Source organism: Populus alba, chromosome 1, assembly GCF_005239225.2.
Source record: "Populus alba chromosome 1, ASM523922v2, whole genome shotgun sequence".
NCBI lineage: Eukaryota > Viridiplantae > Streptophyta > Magnoliopsida > Malpighiales > Salicaceae > Populus > Populus alba.
In genome coordinates this window covers 44,746,032-44,773,079 of record NC_133284.1, presented here as the reverse complement: position 1 = coordinate 44,773,079, position 27,048 = coordinate 44,746,032, and the positions used below count along the sequence as shown (strand labels likewise).

The 27,048-nt window shown below is 33.4% G+C and overlaps 2 protein-coding genes across 4 annotated transcripts; both read left to right on the top strand.

Moving 5' to 3' along the window:
* The first annotated feature begins 3,992 nt into the window (after positions 1 to 3,992).
* Positions 3,993 to 8,335, top strand: LOC118038161 (glycolate oxidase). Its single transcript, XM_035044470.2, has 12 exons — positions 3,993 to 4,168; positions 4,937 to 5,111; positions 5,224 to 5,348; positions 5,484 to 5,530; positions 6,133 to 6,210; positions 6,334 to 6,458; positions 6,564 to 6,630; positions 6,774 to 6,836; positions 7,240 to 7,309; positions 7,404 to 7,504; positions 7,612 to 7,716; positions 7,976 to 8,335. Exons 2-12 carry the CDS (start codon positions 4,975 to 4,977, stop codon positions 8,165 to 8,167), a joined length of 1,110 nt encoding a protein of 369 aa, XP_034900361.1. The 5' UTR covers positions 3,993 to 4,168; positions 4,937 to 4,974; the 3' UTR covers positions 8,168 to 8,335.
* An 8,990-nt stretch (positions 8,336 to 17,325) lies between these two features.
* LOC118038175 (UDP-glycosyltransferase TURAN) lies at positions 17,326 to 22,237 on the top strand. 3 transcript variants are annotated; one of them, XM_035044490.2, is made up of 16 exons: positions 17,326 to 17,444; positions 17,540 to 17,687; positions 17,771 to 17,826; positions 17,914 to 18,054; positions 18,654 to 18,802; positions 18,886 to 18,975; positions 19,085 to 19,151; positions 19,225 to 19,288; positions 19,382 to 19,496; positions 20,178 to 20,341; positions 20,463 to 20,573; positions 20,653 to 20,714; positions 20,834 to 20,886; positions 20,986 to 21,061; positions 21,279 to 21,404; positions 21,742 to 22,237. In XM_035044490.2, exons 2-16 carry the CDS (start codon positions 17,561 to 17,563, stop codon positions 21,763 to 21,765), a joined length of 1,425 nt encoding a protein of 474 aa, XP_034900381.1. In that variant the 5' UTR covers positions 17,326 to 17,444; positions 17,540 to 17,560; the 3' UTR covers positions 21,766 to 22,237. The 3 variants fall into 3 exon arrangements, with proteins under 3 accessions (XP_034900381.1, XP_034900380.1, XP_073264513.1); XM_035044489.2 differs by lacking the exon at positions 21,742 to 22,237 and having other exon boundaries at positions 21,279 to 21,719; XM_073408412.1 differs by lacking the exon at positions 21,742 to 22,237 and having other exon boundaries at positions 21,232 to 21,348.
* The last annotated feature ends 4,811 nt before the right edge of the window (positions 22,238 to 27,048 follow it).

Here is a 27,048-nt window from a genome sequence, read left to right as displayed (position 1 = left end):
AAACATACATGATTGTGGTGTTCCAAAAACTTAGCTACAGAAATACACCAAAACATGGGCAACTCCTTCTAATTCCAGCAATAATTGCAACACATAAGGTCTGCAAAACCAGTTGAAAATATTTTAAACAAATTAATATATTACTTGTCTATAGAATTCAACATAAATGCAAAGACAGAAATAGGGTTAAAAGCTAAAAACTGACCTTGTCCATCTAAGTTTGTCTTTATTGGTCAAACATAATTTTCAGCCATGACATTTTTCTGTCAATACAACCCATTGCAACCCACATCTCCCTCCTGCTCCTCGCACAGAAGAATTTAGTTGCAAAGGTATGCAATGCACTACCAAATGCAACTTCATCAATAGAGTACAGTTCTTTCATTACCTTTTCAATGCTACAACCTTTTTTTTTTTTTTTTATCTCTACAAGGAGTTGTGATCCCTCTAGGCATGGAGACAGTCTCAACAAGTTTATCCAGACGTGCAACTAGTACTGCTCCCATTCTAGTTCCCCTTTTCTTTTTTCATAATTGAGGTGTAGGATGATGTGCACCCTTTCTCTTTGAACTGTTGGGGTTGCTGCTACTGTTTGCGACATTGCTTCCACCAACCATATTGCTAACATCACGTGTGAAATCAGGGATTGCATCCTCTTCAGAGTCGTCACTTCCTTCTTTCATATTAGTATCCTCATTGGTTGTATTCCTCATTCTAGCAGCCACATTATCTTCATCTGATAAGAGTCCTTGTGAGGGAGTCCAAGCATATTCTCTCATAGCCATTATGTTAGTAAATATGATATCGTACTTGGCACACAACAAGGGCTTTATGCCGACATGCCTAAACTTCTTTGCTCCTCTCATTTCTTGTGCATGACAACTAGATGTAATTAGAAATGATACTAGGTGAATAAATAATACAACATGAAAAAAACAATTATGAGGCTATTGAAAATCAATAAACTAACCTGAATTTTTGATTGCTACCATTCATCAGTTGCTGAGATGGTCCTAAGTTCAGTAGACCAACCAACTCCAGTTTTAGCTATTAATTTCTTATATACCCTTCAGTCCTTTTTAATCCCATCCCATTTGTTTTTAAGCTGAGATTTTGATAATGAAAGGCCTGTTTGATCTTTGAATGATTGTACAACAAATTTCAAACCAGCTTTGTCAAAATATGTGTTTGGTCTCATGCCTCTCTCAATAGCTGTAATGCAAATGTCACAAAATATGTGCAACATTGTCTTGCTCCAAGAAGCTTTGTCACGTGTGTTAGACCCATCCATTGTTTATGGTTGACAATGCAATGAAAAAATAAACAAACAATTAACCAAATGAATAAGAAATTGAATGCTGATAAGGCCATAATACAATAGTAATAGAACAGGAAATTACATGTGTAGCAAAAGGTCAATCAAAGAATAACAAAAGGTTGAATGTTGACAAGGAATGAAAACATAAATAAAGAAATTATGTATAGCAAAATGGTTGACAATGCAAGATACAATTCAAAACACAATTCAATATAGATGAATAAAGCTTTAATGCTGATAAGGGATGGAAAAAAAAAAACTAAGGAACCAGTTCAAAAAAAAATTATATGTTGTGAAGTGTAAACTAAGGAACTTGGCAGAAGGATTGTCATCAACCTAAAAACCTAGCCACTATGCCATAATCCTATAATTGTTTGTCATCAATTAGCAGGGGATGTTCTAATTAGCAACTGAAATAATTTGTTTAAGTTATTATGTTTGTAGTTGTTAGCAATCAGCAGCACATAATAGAATTATCTATAGCAGAATGATTGATAATGCAAGATAGAATTCAAAACACAATTCAATATAGATGAATAAAGCTTTAATGCTAATAAGGGATGAAAAAAAGAAACTAAGAAACTAGTTCAAAAAAAATTGCATGTTGTGAAGTGTGAACTAAGAAACTTGACAGAAGGTTTGTCATCAACCTAAAAACCTAGTCACTGTGCCATATATACTTGTTTGTCATCAATTAGCAAGGGATGTTCTATATATATATATATATATATATATATATATATATATATATATATATATATATATATATATATTGTTAGCAATATATAGAATGCCACAAAACAATTTTAACAAACAAAGTAGGAGATGTTCTACTGTAGCTACTAAAATTAATTGTGCCCTAATTACATTTGTTTGGTAACAATCAGTAGAAGACACCAAACAAACAAATAACTATAGATACATGGAAGGGATAAAGATAATGAAAAATTAGCAGTAATGGCTGCCGAAAGTAAAATACTAGTGAATTAAAAAGGCCATAAATAGGTCAATTTCATTGCAATGAACAAAAAAAAATCTTAAAATTACTAGAGGACCAGTGAAGTCAGCATAATACTAGTTGGAAATTGTAGCTGAGGTGTTTGAATGAAGCATGATGTTGATATTTGTGGTGGGGTTGTTGAAGGCAGGAAGACAGGTTGATCGACGTCTACTTTTTGTGTTGATGCTTCATAAACGAAGGAAAAATTAGCATATATAAGTATCGAGAGTGAACTACAAGTGATTAAACAAAAGGGGATAAACAGATCTCACTGAAATAAGCAACAATTAAATTAAATTTTCACTAAGAACAGAGCAGTGAACTAACCTGATGTAAATTTAACCTCTGGTGCTTGAATCAAGCTCGATCTATATATATGTTTCGGGGTTGTTGCAAAGGGTTGTTGTTGTTGTTCTTCATTTCCTTTTGTTAAAGAAAAATGAATGACAATTGAATGTGCAGAGAGAGACGGAGCCATCAGTTTATTGGGTTATGCAGCAGTAATGGTTTACTGTGGAGTTGTTTTGCGCAATTAAGGCTGATGGGAAAGGAAATGAATGCAAATGGAAGAACAAGAATGAGAAGGAGGAGAGCAAATGAGAATTGAACGAAAACAGTGTTGTTTTGGTAATTAGCCATTAATCATCTCTAGAAAGTTCAACCAACATATTGAAACTTGTGAAAAAAGCAGTATTTTACTGCTTTCCAAAAAATCATGGTTCCTGCGCATATAAATGATGGGACCCATTTTTTTTTTTTTTAACAATCTGTAACCAAACATTATTAAGTGCGTTTTTAAGGAAACTCAAACGCAAACGAGTTGCCAAACGGATTCTAAAGATGGTTTGAGATCGTGGTAGTGATGACGATTTAAAATATTTTTTTTTGGAAATATATCAAAATAATTTTTTAAATTTTTTAAAAATTATTTTAATATCAGCACATCAAAATGATCTGAAAATAAAAAAAAAATTATTTTTTTAAAATTCAAATGTTTTTGGAACGCGGTGCACCTTAGTGTTTTTTTTACGTTTCAAAAGCGCTTTTGAAAAAAATTGAAATTTTTTTTATTTTTTTATTAACTTCAAATTAATATGTTTTTAGTATTTTTCAAATTATTTTGATGTGCTGATGTCAAAAATAATTTTTAAAAAATAAAAAAAATCATTAACATATATTTTAGGCATGAAACGTTATTTTAAAAGCAATTACAACCATACTGCCAAACAAGTTTAAGTGATTAACATGGACCTCGGAACATAGAAAAGCCACCCTCATCTCGACTATTCTGATTTGGACACCATGGTAAAAATAATTTTTTATAAAAAATTTTTTAACATTAATATATTAAAACAATACAAGAATATAAAAAATAATTATTTTAATTTTAATTCAACTTTTATTTAAACTGGAATTCCAAATACGTGATTCATGAATTTTGGATTGTAATGATATTTCATTAGTTTTTTTTATTAAAAAAAAATAGTGATGGAAATGATATCGAAAGAGAAAAGGCTGCGAAACACACAAATGCTATGTGGACGAGAAGCACCCAGTTTGCAACGATAGGATTTGATCTTAAATTCCCACCTCCAAATGCTCATCCATTCAAACACCATGCATATTTTTTTTTTTTCCTTTTCTCTTCTCCTGTATTCCTGTATCCCTATCCGATATATGTAACCACCGTGCATACATATGGTCGAGTATCAGCCCCACCACTTTTTGTCTCCATGCAGATTCCTACGTATAATTAACCTCATTGTTTTGCGTTCTGTTTCTTTCTCTAACTATAATCTCTTATATCTGCTTTCTCTGCATGTAGTGAATACTCTTGCTGCTTCTCCAAGGTCTGTTTTGATTTTCTCTCTACCTTTCTTCACTCTTAGTTTCTTATTGCTTGCTAGGATGTAACCACAGTGGTTTTTTATCCTTTACCCTGTTCTTGAGGTTCTGCTTATGAGCATACAACCTGTTATTTTTCTTCTCGTGCTGCTACAAGTTATTACTTCTTAGTTATCCTTTTCTTTTAGCTGTTTAAAGTTAGAGGTTTTTGTTTATCTTGCGTCTTTTGAGTGTTTCAAAACTTCAAGACAGAAAAAGGAGCTGCAAATGTTTCTTTTTTACAGCGTGCTTGATTAAACAAAGCGTTAAAAGTTTCTTGGTTTATACTTTACACCTTATTATAGTTATAGTTACTTCGGAGATAAATTAAAGATATGCATGTTCTTTTTCTCTTTATATATACTGTGTGTGTGTGTGTGGGTGTGCGGAATCCCACTTGAAGTTTGATACACTTTGCTGGTTTCTTGTACCTGGACTTCTACAATTATTTCTTTTTGGAACATACTTTATCAACAATTCTACTTTTGTTCCTTTTCTTTTAGTTTATTCAGTTCTTTCGGCGTGTCTGTTCTTTTTGTATTAATTGTAATTTTAGATGCGCTGGTGAAGATTCTTTCAGCATGAGTATAGTGTAATGATAATACAGTATTAGTTGAGAGTTGTGTTGGGAACCTATCATGTGTTTGTGTTTGTGTTTTTGTCCTTGCACTGAATTCTTTACATGGCCTCTTGTGTTTATTGATTGGTAGTAATTTGTTAATTCTTAAATACAGATTGTTTAAGTGGGAGGATTTAACAGTTGATTTTAAAGATGGAGATAACCAATGTCACGGAGTACGAGGTCATCGCTAAGCAGAAGTTGCCAAAGATGGTCTATGACTATTATGCTTCTGGTGCAGAGGACCAGTGGACTCTAGCAGAAAACAGAAATGCATTCTCAAGAATTTTGTGGGCCTTTGTCTCTTTATCTTTATAGTTTATAGACAAAACGCAGGATGTGGAACTTGATTGTAATTTGCATCTTTAGTAATGTGTTTGTTTTGGTTTGAATTATACATAGGTTTCGACCCCGTATTCTTATTGATGTGAGCAAAATAGACATGGCCACCACTGTCTTGGGATTCAAAATATCAATGCCTATCATGATTGCTCCAACTGCCATGCAGAAAATGGCTCATCCTGAAGGTATGTAGCAGTGTGCTTCGATTTTGGCTTGTTGTTGGTAATGGATCTCTTCTGCTAATGGTTTAATCTGGCCCTTGAATCTGTTGAAGACGGGCGTGGTCCTTATTTTGATAGAATCCTTCTCCTATAATGCAGGGGAGTACGCAACAGCAAGAGCTGCATCGGCTGCTGGGACGATCATGGTTTGATTTTCACCATCTTCTGTGTTTCATTTAGATATCCATAAACTGAATTTTCTACCTTGAGAGGCACTGCTAATGTTTCTTTTTTAAGGATAGATAGCACTAATTCAACTAGTTCATACCAAAATAGAGGATCGAGCAGCTAATGTTATGTGCCTGTTTGTTCATGTTTTATCACATTCCTCCCTGAATTCTGATAATTTGGTGATTGCAAGTAGTTAAAGAATGTTTCAATGTTCATTATGTTGCTTACAATTATGGGATATGTGATTTTTTGAACTGTCTAATGTAAATCATATTACGTGAAACCCTTACCTGAAGTGTATACCCTCAAACATTGAAGTGGTGCTGTGGTGATATTTTTCAAACTTTGAGTGTTTCGCGTATCTCTACTGGTTGTTTTCTTCCTTAAAACTGCTCTCTCTCTCTCTCTCTCTCTCTCTCTCTCTCTCTCTCTCTGTCTGTCTTTTTCAGCTGTTCTTGTGAAGAATGTTTTTGACAAATTTTAAATCAATGACATTCCCATCATAGATGCTTCTTCAACTTCAATCTTAGACGTCTTCGCTGTACTTAATTTTAAAACGTTTTCCTGATTATTTCAGACATTGTCCTCGTGGGCTACATCCAGCGTTGAAGAGGTTGCATCCACTGGACCTGGCATCCGCTTTTTCCAGCTCTATGTAAGCTTGAGATACTATGTTTGACGTCCTTCTATTTGTTCGATCAAAATATCTTGGTTTTCAGGTGTGCTTGCAGATGTCAGTAGTTTGCTTGACAAATGCTTTTGCTGTTTATTTTCGTAGGTGTACAAGGACAGGAATGTTGTTGCTCAGCTTGTCAGAAGAGCTGAAAGGGCAGGTTTCAAGGCTATTGCTCTTACAGTTGATACCCCAAGGTTGGGCCGCAGGGAGGCTGACATCAAGAACAGGTGCTAACTTAAAATTAACATCGACCTTAACAAACCATTTGCTCAGAGGAGTGGTATATCCTGATTGTGACTTTATATGGTTTCTGCTGAATGGTTTTCTTACAGATTTACTCTGCCACCATTTTTGACATTGAAGAACTTTGAAGGTTTGGACCTTGGAAAAATGGACAAGGTGAGTCCAATTTACTGCTTATGAGGAATAATTATATGATTCTCAGAAGAATAATTGTATAATTGAACATTTTAGATTGATAACTCTCTTTTACACAACTCACTCTTTTACTCAACTCATTATTAGCTTTGTTAACGATACAGGCTGCTGACTCTGGACTTGCGTCATATGTTGCGGGTCAAATTGATCGTACACTGAGCTGGAAGGTATGCTAGATAGGTCTCTATGGTTGAGATTTGAAGTGTTCGGAGGCTCCGGGTTAATTTATAATCCACTACTTGAATCAGGACAAAGCATTTAGATATTTTTCTTTTATTTGTTTTAATTGAATTTGAGACATTTCGTAAAAGAGGTTGGACATTCTTAAGACTTGTAAGATGTTAGAATTTTAAATAAAAACTTTTTTTTTTTAAGTTCTTTGTATTGGAAGTTAAGAAAGATCACTGAGCTTGTCAAAGATCATTAGGCAATCCATATTACTTTGGTAAGGAATCTAGAATTTTTCAAAATCTGTGAGTAATTGTAGACTGTAATACTGATATAGCGTGATTATGTGTTAATTCTAGTATAGATGAGTTGCTCCATTGATTTGTTTTGGAATATTTATAGGATGTGGAGTGGCTTCAGACAATCACCAAACTGCCAATTCTAGTGAAGGGCGTCCTCACTGCTGAGGATGGTAAGAACAATACAAATAACAGCAATTTTGACAGTCACTTTTATAATTTTTGTAAATGCCTGAACATTTTTTATTTTTTTTGCTGGTTTTGCAGCAAGGCTTTCAATTCAAGCTGGAGCAGCAGGGATTATTGTGTCGAATCACGGTGCTCGCCAACTCGATTATGTCCCTTCCACTATTATGGCTCTGGAAGAGGTAATTCAACATGTTTCTACCTGAAACATATATATGCTAAGTTGATTAAAAAAATGATCAGAGTCTTAAAGGGGGATTGTATTTTATCTCTGTATCGATGATGTCAGGTTGTCAAGGCTGCACAAGGACGAGTTCCAGTGTTCTTGGATGGTGGTGTAAGGCGTGGAACTGATGTCTTCAAGGCATTGGCACTTGGAGCCTCTGGCATATTCGTAAGTATCAAACCTTGACATAGCCACAGCTTTCGTTTGGCAATCTTAAGAAAAGGGCTGCATAATTTATGATCCATCTATATGCTAGGAATTAATATAGACCACAGTGCACAGCTATTGTTAATTAAGGGCCTGTTTCTTTTTCAAATCACTGAACTTGAGGTGGAATTCATTTGACAAGATGAACCTTTTCTCATTTTTATCATCTATTAAAAGAAACTGAGAATTGAGACCTGTTCGGTGGTGTTCTTGATGACAGATTGGTCGACCAGTGGTCTTTTCACTGGCTTCTGAAGGAGAGACTGGTGTGAGAAAAGTGCTTCAAATGCTGCGTGAGGAGTTTGAGCTTACCATGGCGTTGAGTGGTTGTCGTTCCCTCAAGGAAATCACTCGAGCCCACATTGTAACCGATTGGGACCATCCTCTCAATCGCCTAGCTCCAAGGTTATAGAAACATTCCCTGGATGTCCAGCAACCCCATGCCTAAATAACTTACTCTGGGAAGTTGAGAGCATGCCTTTTTATTTAAAAATGTCATTACCCTATTGATGGGTTTGCAAATCTTTTGAAAATTTCAAGCTTTTCTTATTGATGATGGATGGTTACAATCTTATGGCTACTGTGCTGCTTCACTGTATATTCTTTGATCAAACAAAAAATATTATATACTATAGTTTTCGCCTTCAAGTGCAGATATTAAATGCATGGTCTTCAAGTCGCTAGGCTCCAACAGTTTGGATGCCAGATTTCCAACATAAAGGAAAGCTAAGGCAGTTAACTCTGCTCCTTCAGATTTTTTCATCTTGTCAAGACTTGTGCAACTTCGATGCGTAAGGATGCATTTGAAACAAGCATGAGACATTCCTGCTGGGAGCTTCGCTTAGCTGCGTTTGTTTTGCAACTGTTTTTGTATTTACGGTACAATAAACGCAATAAAATATTTGATAATAAATTAAATGGTGTTTTGTATTATAAGAGCTATTAAAAAATTGAGTTTCAAAGATAATTTTTTGAGAAGTATTTTTTATATATTTTTTTTAACTAAGTTTCGTAAAATTTTGTTTGTTTTTGTGTTTCAAAAATATTTAAAAAATAAATTTAAATTTTTTTATTATTTTTATTTCAAATTAATATTTTTTTGTATTTTTAGATTATTTTGATGCGCTAATATCAAAAATAATTTTAAAAAAATAAAAAAAAATATTTTGATATATTTTCAAGAAAAAAAACACTTTAAAAAGCAATTGTAACTACACTTCTAAACACAATTACCAAACATTCTATACATATTTTTTTATAATTTTTAATTGTTGTGATATGCTAATATTAAAAATAATTTTTAAAAGTAAAAAAAATATTATTTTAATATATTTTTAAGTAAAAAACATTTTAAATTACATCCATTATCATATTTTCAAACACTTTAGTAAAACTATTAGAGATATATCATCTGTTGATTCTGTAATTGAAGAGAGATTTACTCTTCTCAATCAAAACTGAATTGAGTAGTCGAAGATCAGTTTTAATTCTTAGTAATTATAGTTTTTAATGCTATTTATAATTCTTGTAACAGTCAAACAAATTCTCCTATATATATAGCTGTATATTGTAAACTGAATCAATAAGAAAAACCATTTTCTACATCTTATCAGCCTAAACCTATGATCCTTAACTATTTCTCTTCTTTTAGCGTTTCTCTTCCTTTTTTCCTTTTTCTTTCTCATGGCCACCATTTCTTTGGCTCTCTCTCAAAATACTACTCAATTCACCAAACTTACTAAAACCAATTATCTCACTTGGCTTAGGCAAATCAAACCTTACCTTCATGGTGCCAAACTTTGGGGATATGTTGATAGCACCATTCCTGAACCATCTCTCACCATCCTGAATACTGCTTCTGCTTCTGCTTCTACTTTTGACACTTAATCTGCAAGATCCATTCCTAATCCTGATCATGCTAGCTGGTTCATCATCGACCAACAAATTGTTAGCATCCTCACCAGCACTCTAACAGAAAACATTGCACAACTTACCATTGGTTTTGACACATCAAAGGCAATTTAGGATTGTCTTGAAATCACTTTTCCCAAAAGTTTGTAGCAAGTGCAACCAATCTCAAAATGCAACTTCTTGATCTCGATAAAGGCACTCAATCTGTTGATACTTATCTTCGTCATGCTAAATCAATTGTTGATGCATTGATTTCTATTAACAAGCCTGTTCCTAATGAGGATTTGGTCATCACCACTCTTCATGGTCTTGGCCCTGATTATCTCATGCTTCGTATTGCCCTCACTCAAAATCCTCCGCTCCCAAATTTCACTGAACTTCGGGCTCGAATTCTCTCTTTTGATGCTCAACAATCTCGTCCTACTGATTCTCCTACAGCCATCGCTCTTTTCAATCACACTTATGCTCCCTCTACCCGTCGTGATCACCACCCTAATACTGGTCATCAATTTCCCACCAGTGGTCATCCTAACAATGGTCGCTTTAGACGTGGTTGTTATTCTCAGCAGTGCGCCGCTCCACAGTCACAGGTTGGGTTTTCATTTCCTATGCAACAACAACATGTGCCTCCATCAGGGCCATTTACTTCACCAGCTTGGGCTGCTCGTCCTCCACCAAATGGTATTCTTGGCCCAGCACCTCAATGGTGTCCAAATTGTCACTCAAGTCATCATGGACTTTTTCAATGTCCACATAGATTTTCTGGTCCAAACACTGCTACTCCATTTGTTGGTGTACATTATGCTGCTGATCCAAACTGGTACTCAGACACAGGTGCAACTCATCATATGACAGCCATGCCCATCAATAATTCTCAACCTTATGGTGGGCCGCATAATGTCTACATGGGTAATAGGGATTCAATGTTTATTTCCCATACTGGTAACCTTCCCTTTTCATTAGGCTCTTTTACCTTCATTCTACAAAATGTCTTCCGTATTCCATCTATTCGTAAAAATCTTCTATCTGTTGCCCATTTCACTAAAGATAATCATGTTTTCTTTCTCTTTGCACCTGACTTTTATCAAATCTATTGCTTACACACTGGATGTCTATTGTTTCAGGGCCCTTGTAAAGATGGTTTGTATTCGCTTAATCTATCAAACGTCTCTACTTCTCCACAAGCCCTTGCTTCCGTTCACTCCTCCATCTGGCACAATCGTTCGGGTCATCCATCATCAAATGTCTTTGCACATCTAAGTCCTATAATTAATTCCAAATTGTCTTTTCCTTCTTTTTGTCGAGACTGTGCACTTAACAAGTCTCACCAATTACCTTTTACTTCCACCAAAAAGACTGCTAACACTCCTTTTCATATTATACATAATGATGTTTGGTCCTCCTCTACCATTTTTGTAAGTGGTTTCAAATATTATGTTCTATTTACTGATGAATTCTCACGTTACACTTGGATTTACTCTATGCGTCGCAAAAATGAAGTCCTCACTCATTTTCAAACTTTAGTTGCCAAGATTCAAAACATCTTCCACCAAACCATTCAATTTCTTCAAAGTGATAATGAGACAGAATATATCAATAATGCATTTCCTCATTATGGTAAATCCTTGGGAATTCAACAAAGATTTTCTTGCCCCCACACACCACAACAAAATGGCCTTGCTGAACGTAAGCACCGCCATATTGCTACAATGACTCGCAATCTCCTTCTCATTTCTAGTACTCCACATAATCTTTGGGTTGAAGCTGTTTTAACCTCTGTTTACCTTATTAATCTTCTTCCCACACCCACTCTTCATTGGGATACTCCACATACTCGTCTCTATGGTAGCCCGTCTTTCTATTCCTCTCTTCGGGTTTTTGGATGTTCATGTTTTCCTCATCTTGGGTCTTATGTCTCCAATAAACTTTCAAGTTGTAGCATTGAGTGTATCTTTCTTGGTTACAGTTCTCAACACAAAGGTTATTGTTGTCTAGATCCTACCACCGATCGTGTCTATATTTTTAGGCATGTTATTTTTAACAAAACAGTTTTTCCTTACAAACAGTTGCAGGCACATTCATTTCTCGATGTTGGCCTATTGGAATTCACACCTTTGTCCAGCTCAGAGCTCCCACAACTTGTTCCTTCTGGTCCAAACTCACCTGCTAAGAACAACAACTCTCCTTGTCTTGTGTCTCAACCAGAGCAGTGTGAAATGGATACTGAATTCCCGATTACAACATCATTGGCTACATCCTAGTCTATGGCGCCCACTGCCACCCCCATCCTCACTTATCAGCGCCGATGTTTATCAAATCCAGTTACTTCACAGATAGCATCCACCCCTCTTCAGCCATCTGCCCCTGATTCAACTGTTCAACAGCTGGTCTCAGGTGATCCTTCTCCTGTCTCTAATCCTCCAGCACCATCAACATCTTTATCACCTGCTCCTCAGTCTCTTCCTATTCCATCAAGAACACCACCCTCTCCACCTAAGAGGACACGTCTATAGCATGGTATTGTACAACCTAAAATTCACACTGATGGCACTATCAAATATCCAATTCCTCGTGCTCTCCTCAATGTCATTGAAACTACAAAGCCCACATGTTACACTCAAGCTTCTAAACATGCGATATGGTGTGCTGTAATGGCTGATGAATTCAATGCTTTGCTGAAAAATAAAACTTGGACATTGGTTCCTCCTCCTTCCTCTCAAAATCTTGTTGGCTGCAAATGGATATTTCAAGTAAAGCACAACCCAAATGGCACAATTGCACGTCACAAAGCACGACTTGTGGCTAAAGGATTTCATCAACAACAAGGTATAGACTATATAGATACCTTTAGTCCTGTTATTAAACCTGCAACTATTCATGTTGTGCTTTCTCTTGCTGTATCTAGAGGTTGGTCAATTCACCAATTGGATGTTAAGAACGCGTTCCTTCATGGCTTTCTTAAAGAATACGTCTATATGACTCAACCACCAGGATTCATTAATCAGTCATGGCCATCTCATGTTTGCAAGCTCAACAAAGTCATCTACGGCCTCAAGCAAGCTCCTCGTGCATGGTTTCACCGAATGACATGCTTCTTATTATCAATTGGCTTTGTTTAGAGCTTGGCTGATTCATCTCTATTTTTTTTCCAACATGAGCGCCATACAATTTATTTTCTCCTCTACGTTGATGACATTGTGTTCACAGGTAGTGATGATCGACTTTTACAAAGTTTTATTGATGCTTTAAGTAGAGGCTTTGACATACATCCCCGTCTTGGAAATCTACATTATTTTCTCGGTTTGCAGGTTACATCTCAAAATAAAGGTGTTCATATCAGTCAACTCAAATATGCATATGATCTTCTCATGAAGCATGATATGTTGCTTAGTAAACCTGTGAGTACTCCGATGTCAGCAAAAGATATTATCACTTCTAATGATGGTGCTCTCCTTCCCAATCCATCGGTCTTTCGGGAAATTGTTGGATCATTACAGTACTTGACAATCACTCGCCCTGACATTGCCTTCCTTGTTAATTATATTGCTCAGTTCATGAGTCAACCACGCTTCCCTCATTTAATTGCTGCTAAGCGCATACTTCGCTACATCAAAGGCTCATTTGACTATGGCTTGTTCTTTGGTCCTCAGCACCATCCTACTTATCTTACTACCTATGCGGATGCTAATTGGGCTGGCTGTTCAGAATCTCGTCATTCAATGACTAGTTATCTTGGCACTAACTTGGTCTCTTGGTGCTCTAAAAAGCAACCTACCATTGCTTGTTCCAGTGCTGAGTCTAAGTATCGTTCTCTTTCCCATGCTAGTGCAAAATCTACTTGGTTAGCCTACTTACTCTATGAACTTGGTGCTCGCATTCAGTTTCTCATTCTTTTGCATTGTGATAACCTCAGTGCTACGTACATGGCTTCCAATCCGGTATTCCATACCCGCACTAAATATATTGAACTTGATTATCACTTTGTTTGTGAGAAGGTTGCACTTGGAAGCCATCGTGTCTGCTTTATCCCTTCCATAGATCAGCCTGTAAATCTACTCACCAAGCCTCTTCATAAGAATCGACATGTTCTTTTTACTTGCAAACTTGTTCGTGCAGGCCCGCCAAGTTTGAGGGAGGGTATTAGAGATATATCCTTTGCTGATTGTGTAATTGAAAAGAGATTTACTCTTCTCAATCAAAACTGATTAAGTAACCGAAGATCAGTTTTAATTCTTAGTAATTATAGTTTTTAATGCTATTTATAATTCTTGTAACAATCAAACAAATTCTCCTATATATATAGCTGTATATTGTAAACTGAATCAATAAGAAAAACCATTTTCTACAAAAACAGCTGTAGTTATATAGCTTTATTAATGGGGTCATTTGACATCACTGAAATTTGATTTTTTTTGTTTTGAAATAAAAGTTAAAAAAATATATTTTTCCGATGAATGGAAAATAAATATGAAGGTTCTTATTAAGCTGGACTCTACCAAAATGAATTAAGATCTTCTCATGTTCAAAAATATGATCTATTATTTTCTTTTAATCCAAACATTTCAACAACAAAAAATGAATGGTTAAGATTGTAGTAGCCAATATTTAATTAATTAAACACTAAAATTAAGATACTTTGTTTTAATGTTTACCTTTTAAATTATAGATCATGTGTCTCTTGAACATGAAAGAATCTCAATTCGATATCTATATATTAGAACTCATATATATAACATCATTTGACTAATTCATAGTTAAAATATCTCACCATTAATATTATTTAATATTTTTTCATGGAAATAAAAACTCTATTGGGATTTTGTTTTGAATTTTGTATTTATTTATAATTAAGGGTGATCATTTTTAGTTTGTTTTGATTTTTATATAAAAAAAATTAATCAAACTATTTTTTTTTAAACCGAAACCGGTTCAAACCAACCAGTTTTGTTTGGTTCGGTTTTTAATCACAAAAATCGGTTCTAACCAGGTTTGGCTTAGTTTTCCAGTTTTGCTCGGTTTTCCGGTTTGACTTCGTTTTTTTTGTTTGGATTCAATATGGTTTTTTCAGTTTCAAGCTTATAAAACTGAAACTGAACCGAATCGGTAGGTTTTTTCAAAATTTTAATCAATTTTTTTTCACGGTTCGATTTTTTCGGTTATTTTTTTCATGTTTTCTCAATTTAATTAGTTTTTTGGTTTTTTTCTCACCCCTATCTACAATATAATGGACAAGGTAACAAAATTCCCTATTTTTTTTTTACTTTTTTTATTTTAATTGAATATATTTGTACATGTAAATATAATTTTAACTTATAACTCATTCTTTTTTTTTTTTTTATCAAAATAATAAAAATATACTATTTTTTTAATATATCAATTATGTGATTGCCTAATTACTACTATTATTCTTATTACTATTACTAATTACTAATACATCTAAAATATTTGAGGTGTGGGTGCTGTTCATTTGAACAAGTGCCCCAATTCTTTTTATGCTTTTTTATTTTTGCAATTGCATCATCATTTTTCAATAATTTTAATGAGTTATGGTTTAAATTAGGAAGAAAAAAAAAAAGGAAGAATGCCAAAATATAAAACATGAGGAACTCAAGTGACTAATCTAAAAATACACATGAAAAGTTGTTTAGATCTAAAAATTTATTTTGTGCATTTTTTATTGTACATGTGTTTAAGAGAGGAGAGAGAAAATAGCCCAATGAGAGAAAAAAAAAAATTTATTGATTGATTATATTTTCATGACGATTTTTGTGTTAATAAGTTTATTTTTTTAAAAAGATATTTGATAATGGTGTCTTTTTTTTATATATAAACATTTAAGGAAAAGTAGAATGAAATCCTTTTTATTTCAATTAATTTTCCATTTTTTGGAGTGATTTTGTGGTGTTATGGGTCTAGTAAGTGGTTTTTTGATGTTTATATTCTGTTTTGAAGGTGTTTTCAAGTAAAAAAAATGAAATTTTGGTTTTTAATGTTCAAAAACTTAAATATTGATTTTTCAATTGCATTCAAGCGATAACTCACTTGAGTGTTTTTATTAAAATCCATGTGCGTAGACTTAATTTATTAGAACTTGATCTTTTTTGTTTTTATTTTTTTATCTCTTTTATTTATTAATTTTTTCTATATAAATTCCAATTTATACACTCTCTCTAATTTCTTAAACAAATTGAATTAATTTTGTGTTTTTTAAATAGTGATTAATTTTTTTAATTATTTTCTTCAGTTGAATGATTCTTCAAATAGATTAGTTTAATTTATATCAGATTATTTTCATCTTATATTTCATATAGATTAGTTGTATTTGTATGGGTTTTTTTTAAATTAAAATAGAAATCATTTGTTATTAGCAACCATATTTAACTACCACGAAAAAATGAATGAAAATGTATAAAATAAAAAGGATTGTTGGTGTAAAATATTTGTATGTGCATTTGTCTTTCATCTCTACTATAAAATTAGCTTTCCACTTTAATATTTTAATAGTGTTGACAACTCTTTTTTAATATATCAAATAATAAATTTCTTAGTTTATTTTATAAAACATAAACAACATCTTTTTATTTTTCAAGTTAAAAAAAAGCTATAATATATGAAAATATATTTATAATGTAATTTTTTTCATGTTAAAGATTTACTTGAAATCCCGTTATGTAAATAATATGTTTTCATTTCTTAATTAAAAAAAATATTATATTTTATAATATATTCACAACATTAGTTTATTATGTTTTAAATCAACTTGAAATTTTATTCATGAAGTAGAGCGGATGACAGGTCTAATGTTAATTATTTATATATTCATGACATATTTTTTAAACTATTTTCATTTTCATTTTACATTTTATCCAAATTTAATTATCCGTTATATCAAACTTCTTTGTCAATATTTATTTTCTTAGTGATCGAGATTTTTTTATTTATTTATCTAGAATCATAATTTAAATGTGAATGTTTGTGTAATTTTATGTTTAAAACTAATAAAGGTAATGAAAATATAATATTTAAACTTAACTTGTCCATTGACCCTGTTGAGGAAAATTTATGGATCCGGTACACGAGAATGTTTTAGAATGTGGTGTAAATTATGTTTTATAAAAAATTAATTTTTTTTTGTTAAAAATTAATTTTTTTTTTTTTTTTTATGTATTGATTTTAAAAAATAAAAAAAATATCATTTTAATACATTTCAGCATAAAAAATACTTAAAAAATAACTATAATCACACTCCAAGATAGGCCATTAAAACCATCACCTATTTCTCTAAAAATGGTAAGACAGTATTAAAAAAAAACCGATTAATTAATAACTATATATTTTTTTTTTTAAAAAAAGGAATTTATTAATAAAATACTAAAAAAAACGAAAGAAAAAGGAAAACAAAAGTTAAAAAATATCTGTGATAGTCTAGTCTTCACAGGTTAACAGGTTGGTCCAAGTGAATTGTTTTTTTTTATTATTTATTTTTCTTCAGAACAATTTTACTTTGAAAATTAATTAATTAATAATTGGATAATCTAAATTTAACCGGGCCGATACATGCCTTGTTTTAAAGGAAACCAACCTGGTTTAATCTTTGGTTTGGTCAATCCGTCTGGCCGGGCTGGTTTATAACACTGGTTTGAAATGAAACCAATCTATACAGTACAATCTCTACTAGGCCTATTTGATAGAACCCAGCCCACACCGATCATTTCTAGCACCGCAAACTTCAATTTCAGCTGCATCTCTGCAACAGCAAACTCCGTTGAAATTTGGTGGTAAGCTCTCTCTCTCTCTGTTGCTCGCTCGCTCCAATTTGTTCTCGATAAAATCAACTGAATCGATCTTTATCCGATTTTGTAATGATTATTAGAAGTGAAGAGAGAAAGATCAGATGGGAAAAAGAGGGAGGGCATGCGTGGTGGTATTGGGAGATATAGGCCGAAGCCCTCGAATGCAGTATCATGCTCTTTCCCTTGCTCGTCAGGCATCTCTTCAAGTTGACATTGTTGCTTATGGAGGTACCTCTCCTTTTCATTTCCATTTTCAAATTATTTTATTTTTTTTGTGTTTTTTTAATAAATTTGATTCAAACTTTCTGCAGGTTCTGAACCCCATATGGCATTGCGGGAGAATCAATCTATCCATATCCACAAAATGGTATTTATCACTCCAAAATCTTGCCTTCTCTTACTTGAATATCTCTATCGCATCATAATACTTTTGATTTTAATGTTTTTTTTGCAGAAACAGTGGCCAACAATTCCACAGGGGTTGCCGAAGATGCTTAAGCCATTCATGCTCTTACTTAAGCCGTTATTTCAGTTTCTTATGCTTCTTTGGTATTTGTGTGTCAAAATACCGCCCCCCGATGTGTTCCTTGTGCAGGTCAGAACATGCCAGTACCATAATTCTTAGGACTTTCTTGTCTGCCCGTGTAATGAGTTGTCTAAGAAAAAAAAAAAAAACTTTTTGAATGCTGCCCATGAGACACATAGAAATTGTGGTATGAAGGTGCAATTTGCCGTAGAAAAGGTGAACTTTTTTCTAGGTTATGGAAACAGTGGAGGAGAGAAGGGGCAGGCTGTGTGTTAGTGGAATTGGTGGAGAGTCCTAGATGATAACCAACTCTTAGATAGGCCTCAATGTGTCCTAACTTTTATTTGTCAAATTGTGTGATTAAATGCATTCTGGAAACTCAGGCACTTAGTCCAATCAAGTAGAGACTACAGAACGGTTATTGAGCCCATGTTTTGTTGCTGGGAACATGTTAGAATTGCCTCATTTAAGTGACCATTGTTAATTATTCAACCTGCAATTTTTTTTTGATGGTAATACATTTAACCTGTAAAATATATATAGCATTCTGTTGTTCTGGGCATGATAGCTGATATATGTGTGCATGCTTATATTGCTGTGCATCTTTTTATTGGATTTCTCACAGATTAAGCCAAGAATTGTCTCATTATTGTTTTTGGCTTCTGCAGAATCCTCCATCTGTTCCAACTCTGGTAGCTGTAAAATGGGCAAGCTGGTTGAGAAATGCCAAGTTTATTGTCGATTGGCATAATTTTGGTTATACTTTGCTAGCATTATCGCTCGGAAGAAATAGTCGATTTGTGACAGTATATCGTTGGTACTATTGATTGTCCTTTGCCCTGTGAATTATCAGTTTTGTTGGTTCTGTGACAGATGTCTTGTTTTTTCTTACCTGCTTAGGTTTGAGAGGTATTATGGGAAGATGGCTCATGGTTCCCTATGTGTAACAAGGGCTATGCAACATGAATTGACTCAAAACTGGGGAATTAAGTAAGATGGTCAGCTCAACATGCTCAGATTTTCTGCATTCTGATTTGGACTGTTTTATTATCATATCTTTATGGGTTTATTACTCATCTTTTGTACATTAAACTGACAGAGCTGCAGTTCTATATGATCAGCCACCTGAGTTTTTTCATCCTGCCTCACTCGAGGAGAGACATAAGGTGAACCCATGTTTCATGCTAAGTTCTTCAGTCAGAAGACACTGAATTGTAAATTTATCATGGATCATTGTAGTTATTCTGCAGGTTAGGTAAACACATCAGTGAGTCCCAAGGTGTTCATGATTGTGCCAGCCATGGTAATATCATTGACAAAATAAATTTGTGATCTTATCTTTGTTGAGGTTCAGTTAGATCCAGATTTATTTGCTTAAGTTATACATTATTTGCAGGAGCTGTGGGAATGGGTAGCCCTAATCTAAATGAGACTTTATTTACAACCATGGTTGCTGATGATATTTTCTTAAAGCCAAATAGGCCTGCTCTTGTTGTAAGCAGTACAAGCTGGTGAGTTGCTCTGTTTTATTTTTCATGCTCACGCTGATGAGCCATGTATATGCCCCAATTGCTGAGTAATCTCAGATTATGGTGCCATTGACATATTCGGTGGTTCTTACAGTTTTCCTTCTCACTCAAACTGTATAATATTATTTCACTTACAGGTTGTCTTAAGTTTGTTATGTGAACATGGCTACTGTATTACATCATTGTTAAATGATTTTTGCCCTTTTATTTTGTTTGGATTGGCTGGAGGGATGAAAGGAAGTGGTTTAATTTCCTTCATTTGAGTGTTGAAATGATGGAAGTGAAAGGAGAAGAAAAGAAGTATCCTCCAAGTAGAGAGCAAGGAAAACACAGAACTCTGTTCAAATTCTTTTAAATATACCCTATCATCAGTTCTATAATAACAAATCACTAATGAGAAATTCTTTATCCTAGTAATCTAATTAGAAGCCCTGATATGTCTTTTTTTCCATACCAAACTCAGGGTTTTCTATGTTTCCCTATATTTCACGATCGTAATCTTAAATCTCAACCATGCAGAGTAATAATTCTAGTGTTCTCCACCTGATTAACTAGTTGACCTTGCATAGTGGAACACTCTCAAGTAATGCAGTGTTGCCTTTAAGATAATTCCATTGAAAGTAAACTTACCAGAGCATATTAAAATGAGAGCATGGTTTGCAGGACAGCAGATGAAGATTTTGGCATTCTTCTTGAGGCAGCAGTTATGTATGATAGACGAGTTGCTGCTATTCTAAATGAAGACGATTCTACTGTGGAAGTTCTTTGGAATGAAATGTCAGCTGGAAAGCAATGTTTGTACCCTAGGTTGTTATTCATCATTACAGGTGATATTTTTGTTTGCTTCATTTTCTTATCAACATTTCTTTTGCTTACCAAATGAATGTTTTTGCATCTTTGGCATGCAACAACTTCTAACTTGGGATCTCACTCCTTTGATGAATGAAGGTAAAGGGCCAGAAAAAGAAAAATATGAAGAAAAAATAAGACGGTTACATCTTAAGCGTGTTGCATTTCGTACCATGTGGTTGTCAGCTGAGGATTATCCATTGCTTCTAGGTAGTAAACCATCTCACTGGTTTTTGTTATAATTTCTTCAAGCGAGTGAAGTAATCCCATCTCTCTCTCACATTCACAGGTTCGGCAGACCTTGGAGTGTGCTTGCATACTTCATCATCAGGATTGGACCTTCCCATGAAGGTATAAACTCAATGTTGAAATATGTATGAAAACTGTTTTGCTTTTTTCTTGACTGATATAAACACTTCCTCATTGCACAAAAGTTATGTTATTACTCTCCATAAAAATCTCTGGCACAGGTTGTGGACATGTTTGGTTGTGGACTACCTGTTTGCGCTGTTGCCTACTCTTGGTAAAGCCTTACTGTTTATTGTTTTCAGCAAGTGATTTAAGGTTCTAGTTGCATTATTCACTTATTTGCCATGTTTTCTTTGGCACTCTTGATTGGAAGCATCAAGGAGCTCGTGAAAGTTGAGAAAAATGGTCTCCTCTTCTCATCATCATCAGAATTAGCTGATGAACTATTGGTAAATTTTAATTGCTTTGTTAAGATAATATTTTTCATGAATAACTAAAAGCGAGGAAAAATTTAAGCAACTTGCCCGATATGTGGTATAAAGGCACTGACACTTGAAACAAAGTTATAGATGGAAAGATAGTGGAGCTATAGTTAAGGATTTTTTTTTTTTTTTTTCAGTTTGGTTAGTATCATGGCAAAAATGATGTTGCGGTGAATGTGTGCAGATGCTGTTTAAGGGTTTTCCAGAAGAATGTGATGCACTGAAGCTGCTAAGAAATGGTGCACTAGAAATGGGTTCTTCAAGGTGGGCTACCGAGTGGGAAGAGCATGCTAAGCCATTAATATCAGAGGCAAGCTTACTTTTCTCAGTACAGTTATCTATATCAGCATTATAGCAGTAATTTCATCTAGTTTCCTCATAGTCTTAATCTCATTTCCTCTGGCATGCTATGAAAATTTTCATAGTGATATCAATACTCTACTTGCCTAATAAAACATGTACTTTTATAAAGCTGCTTTAGGGATTGGTTTTTCCTTTGGTTCATTGGGGGACTGTTTAGGTCTTCATCTGCTTTGGACTACTGCTACTAACTGAATGCTATTCTTCTCCCTACCTCCTCCTTTAATGTGCTTTCTTTAATTTTGTGGTGCATGTAATTTATAGGATTTGTATTTGTAAGTTTGCAGGTTATTTCTCAGAACCTGGGGTAAAATTTGCAGTTTCAGTTTGAATCTTCTTTGAAGATTTAAACCAGGCAAGCACAGCAAAACCCTCTTAATGGCTTCTTTAGGATTGGTTTAGGCAAAACGTCAAAATGATGGCTTCAGCTTGGACAACACAGTAGCATCCAGCTGAGATTGTTTGTTCGTTGAAACCTTGTTTTTGCATTTGACAGCTCTACAGTATCTCTGATTACCTGAATTATGCGACATTTTTGTTCTCAGAAGTATATACATTCGCATATAGCAGTAGGCGTGCGTGTGCAATATGCAAAATGTCTTTCGAGTCTATAGCAACTCCAGGTGGATGAGCTATGTCTGCTTCTAGTTGTTGCAAAAAAAACTTGTGTACTTGGAAGAAGCATTGATTTTCATACGTGTGAAGAGCACAAAAACCACGTCGTTAAGATAAAGAGTTTGGTATCAAGAGGCTGACCCAACAGTAACTTGAGCTTTTTTGTTACATTTGACTTTTCTTGCGGATTTGGCGTGCATCATCCTCAAAGAGAATCACATTCCCGTAGTGGGAGAATGCCAAAAGAAAAATTAATTTGACTTAAAATGCTTTCATTTCTAATTTTAAGTGGACTGAAATGACCTTAATTAGATGATTAATATAATATACATGCTATGTAATTACTAAACATATGAGCGGTTTTTAAAGAGAGAAGGTGAGCTAGGATTTGGAGTGAAGAAAGAGCAATGATTTATGGTTGTTTTATATAAAATATTTCACGTAAAAATATTTTCTTGATTTTTATTTGTTTGTTTCTCATAAAAATCTCACAAAAAAACTAATTAATGTGTAATATCTTATGGACAATTTTAAAATTTAGTTTATTTATTAAAAGTATTTTCAGCTCATAAAGATTTTGTAAACCATAATAATCTACTTCTATTATCATATGATTATTTTATCATTTCCACTATAATCTTGCTACCATAACCACCATCTTTATTGTCATTGTTGCCACTCCATAATTATCTTTATAATTATCATTAGCACCACTATCTTATTCATGGTCAATACACCATTACCACTTCTATTCTCACTTTTATTACTAAATTGTAGTTATTTATTTTTGACTTCACAAAAAAAATCAAGAAAAAAAAAGCAGAAAAGGAAAATAGAAAAATACAAGAGGTTACACATGAAAAAAGCATAGAAAATTACCTAAGCTGGTGGTGAATTATCAAAATAACATGTGAAAAGGCTGGAGGATCAGAATATACAAGATTAGCAAAATTGGTGATTCAATTTTGATCAAAACAAGGCCTTATTAGTGAGAGTATTTTATTTGAGGTAAAAAAATATACATTTAGATGAGTAAAGACTCAATGAAGATTTTGGAAGGATTAATTAATTTTATTGAGAACTTAATTGCAAGGAAAATTAGTTTTTTGGAGCCAAATTGAGTGTTAATCAGAAGAAATTGAAGTTTGGCAATTGAAATTGGATTTTGAAAAGTTTAATTAGTCAAATCAGGGGCTTAATTGTGAAAAATTAAAGTTTAATATCCAATTAAGGGTTTAATTGAAGAAATTCAAAACCAAGAACAAAATTGTAAAAGGTGAGAGACTTAAGGGGCTGAAATTGATCAAATCAGGGGTCAAATTGTAAAAAATTAAAAGTTTGATGGTCAATTAAGGGTCTAAGTGCACAAATCAGAAACCAAGAACCAAGATGAAAATGGTGTTAAACTTTGAGGTTAGTGATTGAGTTTGACATGAGTGGAATTGCATAAAATTAATAGTTTAAGAGATAATTATAAGTGCAATTAAAAGCAATTGAAAGAATAGAAAATAAAATGAAATATGTCAGATCTCATATTAAAAACTCTAATTTCAAAGGGTTTAACTTAGACGACACGTCGTTCACCCATTGTTCATCTTCATCCTTGACAGTTTTGGATGATCGGGTTGGCACATTCCAAGAGCTCATTGTGGAGTTCTAACCCTCCAAATGGCACGAGGTTTTTTTGCAAATGGAAGAAGAGTATCCTCTCTACAACCCCATTTCAATGAAATTGGATGATTACATCCCAATTCTTCCATAGAAGTCTCCAACATCTTGTCCCTGATTAGTCATTATTGCAATTTCAGATTCTGGACTAATCGAGTTGGCACCTTCAAGCAAATAAATATGGAGTTACAAACCTCTAAATGGAGCAAGGATGGATACAAACGAAAGGTATGCATCTCCTATACCAAGTTCAGGTGGTATTCGATGGCATTTACATCGGAGTTTCTCCGGTGAAGCATCAAAAGTGGTCAACTCAGTTAGCCTTGACTAAGATACTCATTTATGCAAAACTCCCTAACCTTTTCATGTGTTCATACTTAAAAACTCCCAGAGTTCATGTGGCTTGCCCATTTATGCATTTTCAATCTTTAATGATGTTTTTGCCTCCTTTTGGCATTACTTTATGTTTTATTATTTATATGGATTGATGAATGGAAATGTTGTCTTGATTGCTTAATCCTGTTTTGAAGTTGTTAATGTTGCTGAAATGTTTAAAAGGTGTTTGTGTGTTTGGTTTTGATGAAGCATAGTGATTTTAGAATCTGTCAAATGTAATAGTAGGTGTTTGATGGTTTTTTCTAAGTTGTTGACACATGTTCTTGATTCCTGAGTTTAGTTTGGGTCTCAAGTGTTTAAAGAGTCAGTTTTGGTTTGAGTTTTGAAGTTTTTGTTGGGTAATAATATGACAGTAGTTTCGGAAGTTGAAATCTTATACACGTTTTTAATGATTTAAGGTTATTTGTTAGTGTTTTTTATTCAAACCTATTTATTTATGATAATGTGGTTTGTTGGGGCTAAGAGAGCTTGGTTTGGAGGCCTAAAATGTATTTTTTGGGCTTATGATAGTGTATGCTGGGTTTTATGGGTAACCTGAGTTTTATATTCTTCATGTTCATTTGAAAAACATTGTCTTGAGTATTAGTTTTAGATCTCATTTTGATTTTATGTTGGTTTCTTCAAGTTCGTATATTATCATTTGTAAATAATATAAGGTTCTTTTGAATCAACAATATGTTTTTGTATGTTTTAATCTTATCATTTTGGTTTTAAACCGAAATCTATTTTTGACAAAAATCATGATGTTTAATAATCTAAGCAAATGGATACTTGATCCTTGATTTGTGCTTGATTACGAACAAAACTTTTCCTTTTATTGCTTGAAATTTATTTTGGTTTATGTTTAAGTTGCAGGGTTTGAGTTCGAGTGTTCTTCATTTTTTTTTTTTTTTGGTGTTTGATCTGTTTTTGTTAGAAAAAATTTATGTATTTTTTATTGTTTTGATCCATTTTTGGTTAATTGTTTGTTTTACTTTAATTTTTGGGTTAAACCTCGATTTTTTATTCAGTTCATGGTTGAATCAGTGTTTTCAGGTCAACCTGGTCGGGTCAAAATCAAGCCAAATACTTAAGACTTTGTTTGGTTTTCCACTATTTTGATAAAAAGAATTTTGGCTTAAAGGCATGCTTTGACAAACTATATTTTAAGTAAACTAAAATATGTTTTGATAGTTTTGTTTTGAAAAAAAATATGTTTTTGCCAAACATAGCCCTAAAAAATAAAACAAAAATGATTTTTACTTGTTGCATAAGGCCCAATCCTTAGAAAAAAATTATATTTTATTTATAAAAAAAAAAAAAAATTTTTTTAGCATGCTTTAAGAAAATATCAATGTTGATTTGCCTTTGTTTGTTTTTGTAATTTACAATAAGTTTATAAAATTCCTTAAGGATTTGACCAATATTTCAATAAACCTAAAAAATTAATTCCTGAAAATTAATGGTCAACATCCTGGTATAAATATCGGACCTATAAAAGGCTGATATTTAAATACCAAAAGTTGACTAGAAAATCTTTAGGTTTTTTTAGATATTTACTAATTTTAATTGAAAGTATTTCTCACCATAATATACGAGTTATGAAGAACCCTTTCGCCTTTTGAGATAGGTGAATCCTGTCAGGGCACTTAAATGAACCCTTTTCATAAGGACTTATTTAGGCATATGAGTCTATAATAAATTCAAAATGTCAGATTTATTCATAAAAGTAAATCTTTATTTTGAGCTATAAACAAATCACCGGTTAGGAACCTATCAAAAATTTTAAACCATATCTAAACCACACAATACAAATTACCTCAGGTAAGGTGCGTTATGGGTGCTAATATCTTTTCTTGCCACAATCAGTTCCTTACCTTTAGAATTTATAATAAGACTAGTGCACTCAGGTCTCCTAGTGACCTTAAACTAAACAATAAGGTGGTGATTCCTTTACCCCCAACACCATATTCACTGCATGCCCATGTGTAACCATAATCATTGCCACAACTAATGAAAGAACATTTTACAATTTAAAAAAACATTAACTAAAAAACTAAAACGTGTGGGGGATTCACTACGAAAAATGCTATGTGGATCCCCTCATATGAAATTATGGACGAACTGTTCACAATGCAATATTTTATCTTTTTTTTTATTTGGTCTTTATTAGACAAAATTATTAACCAATTTGTTGGGAGAGGGTGAGATTGAAAGATTGGGGCATCAAAGTAAAAAACAAGTAGGGAATGAGTGACTTAAAATTTTTTTGGCAAAATGTTTATTGGAGTCCTTATATTTTACAAATTATAGTACTGGGTCTCTTCAATTTTCAAAATTAAAGGGAAAAATCAATTTTGATTCCATATTTTATTTATTATTTTTTTGGCCCTCTGGTGTGAAGATGGGTTTTGGTTTTTGACTGGTAAGGGGAGCAAAGCAATTGGTGGGCTGTCTATGATGAAAAAAAGAAAAGAAAGGGAAATGGCGTTGTAGGTAGGGGTTGCTAATGTTAGGGAAAAAAATAAAAATTAAGGGAGATAAAAGGGGCGGTTGTGGTGATGATGGTGAGAAAAAAAATAGACGAGAGGATGGCTTTAGTTAAAAAACAAATAAAAGAAATAAAAGGGTGATTTTGTTGATGATGACCGTTGAGATAAAGGTTTGTATAGTTGGGGGGCCTGCTCACAGTGGTAGTTGAAAAGGAGAGAAAAGTTGTGGGGGGAAAAGGTTGTTATTGGTGGTTTTGTTAGAAAAGATGATTAAAGATAGCCTTTTTTCTTTGTATGGTTGATGGCTCATTTTGTCAAGATAAAAATTAGAGTTTTTTGTGTTTGTATGGTTATGTGTGAGTTGAAGAGAAAAGTGTGGGGAAAATGGTGTTTGGCTTTTCTTTTCTTTTAATTTCTTTTGGCCTCCTTAAAATTCTCTATTTT

What these genes read in the sequence shown, in the direction of transcription:
- LOC118038161 (XM_035044470.2), top strand. Translation starts at nt 4,975, where the DNA reads ATGGAGATAACCAATGTCACGGAGTACGAGGTCATCGCTAAGCAGAAG. An exon ending in TCCGCTTTTTCCAGCTCTAT is followed by an intron (nt 6,211 to 6,333) that starts GTAAGCTTGAGA and finishes TTATTTTCGTAG; the next exon opens with GTGTACAAGGACAGGAATGT. An exon ending in CGTCCTCACTGCTGAGGATG is followed by an intron (nt 7,310 to 7,403) that starts GTAAGAACAATA and finishes CTGGTTTTGCAG; the next exon opens with CAAGGCTTTCAATTCAAGCT.
- LOC118038175 (XM_035044489.2), top strand. Translation starts at nt 17,561, where the DNA reads ATGGGAAAAAGAGGGAGGGCATGCGTGGTGGTATTGGGAGATATAGGC. An exon ending in TTTGTGACAGTATATCGTTG is followed by an intron (nt 18,803 to 18,885) that starts GTACTATTGATT and finishes TTACCTGCTTAG; the next exon opens with GTTTGAGAGGTATTATGGGA. An exon ending in GTTGTAAGCAGTACAAGCTG is followed by an intron (nt 19,497 to 20,177) that starts GTGAGTTGCTCT and finishes CATGGTTTGCAG; the next exon opens with GACAGCAGATGAAGATTTTG.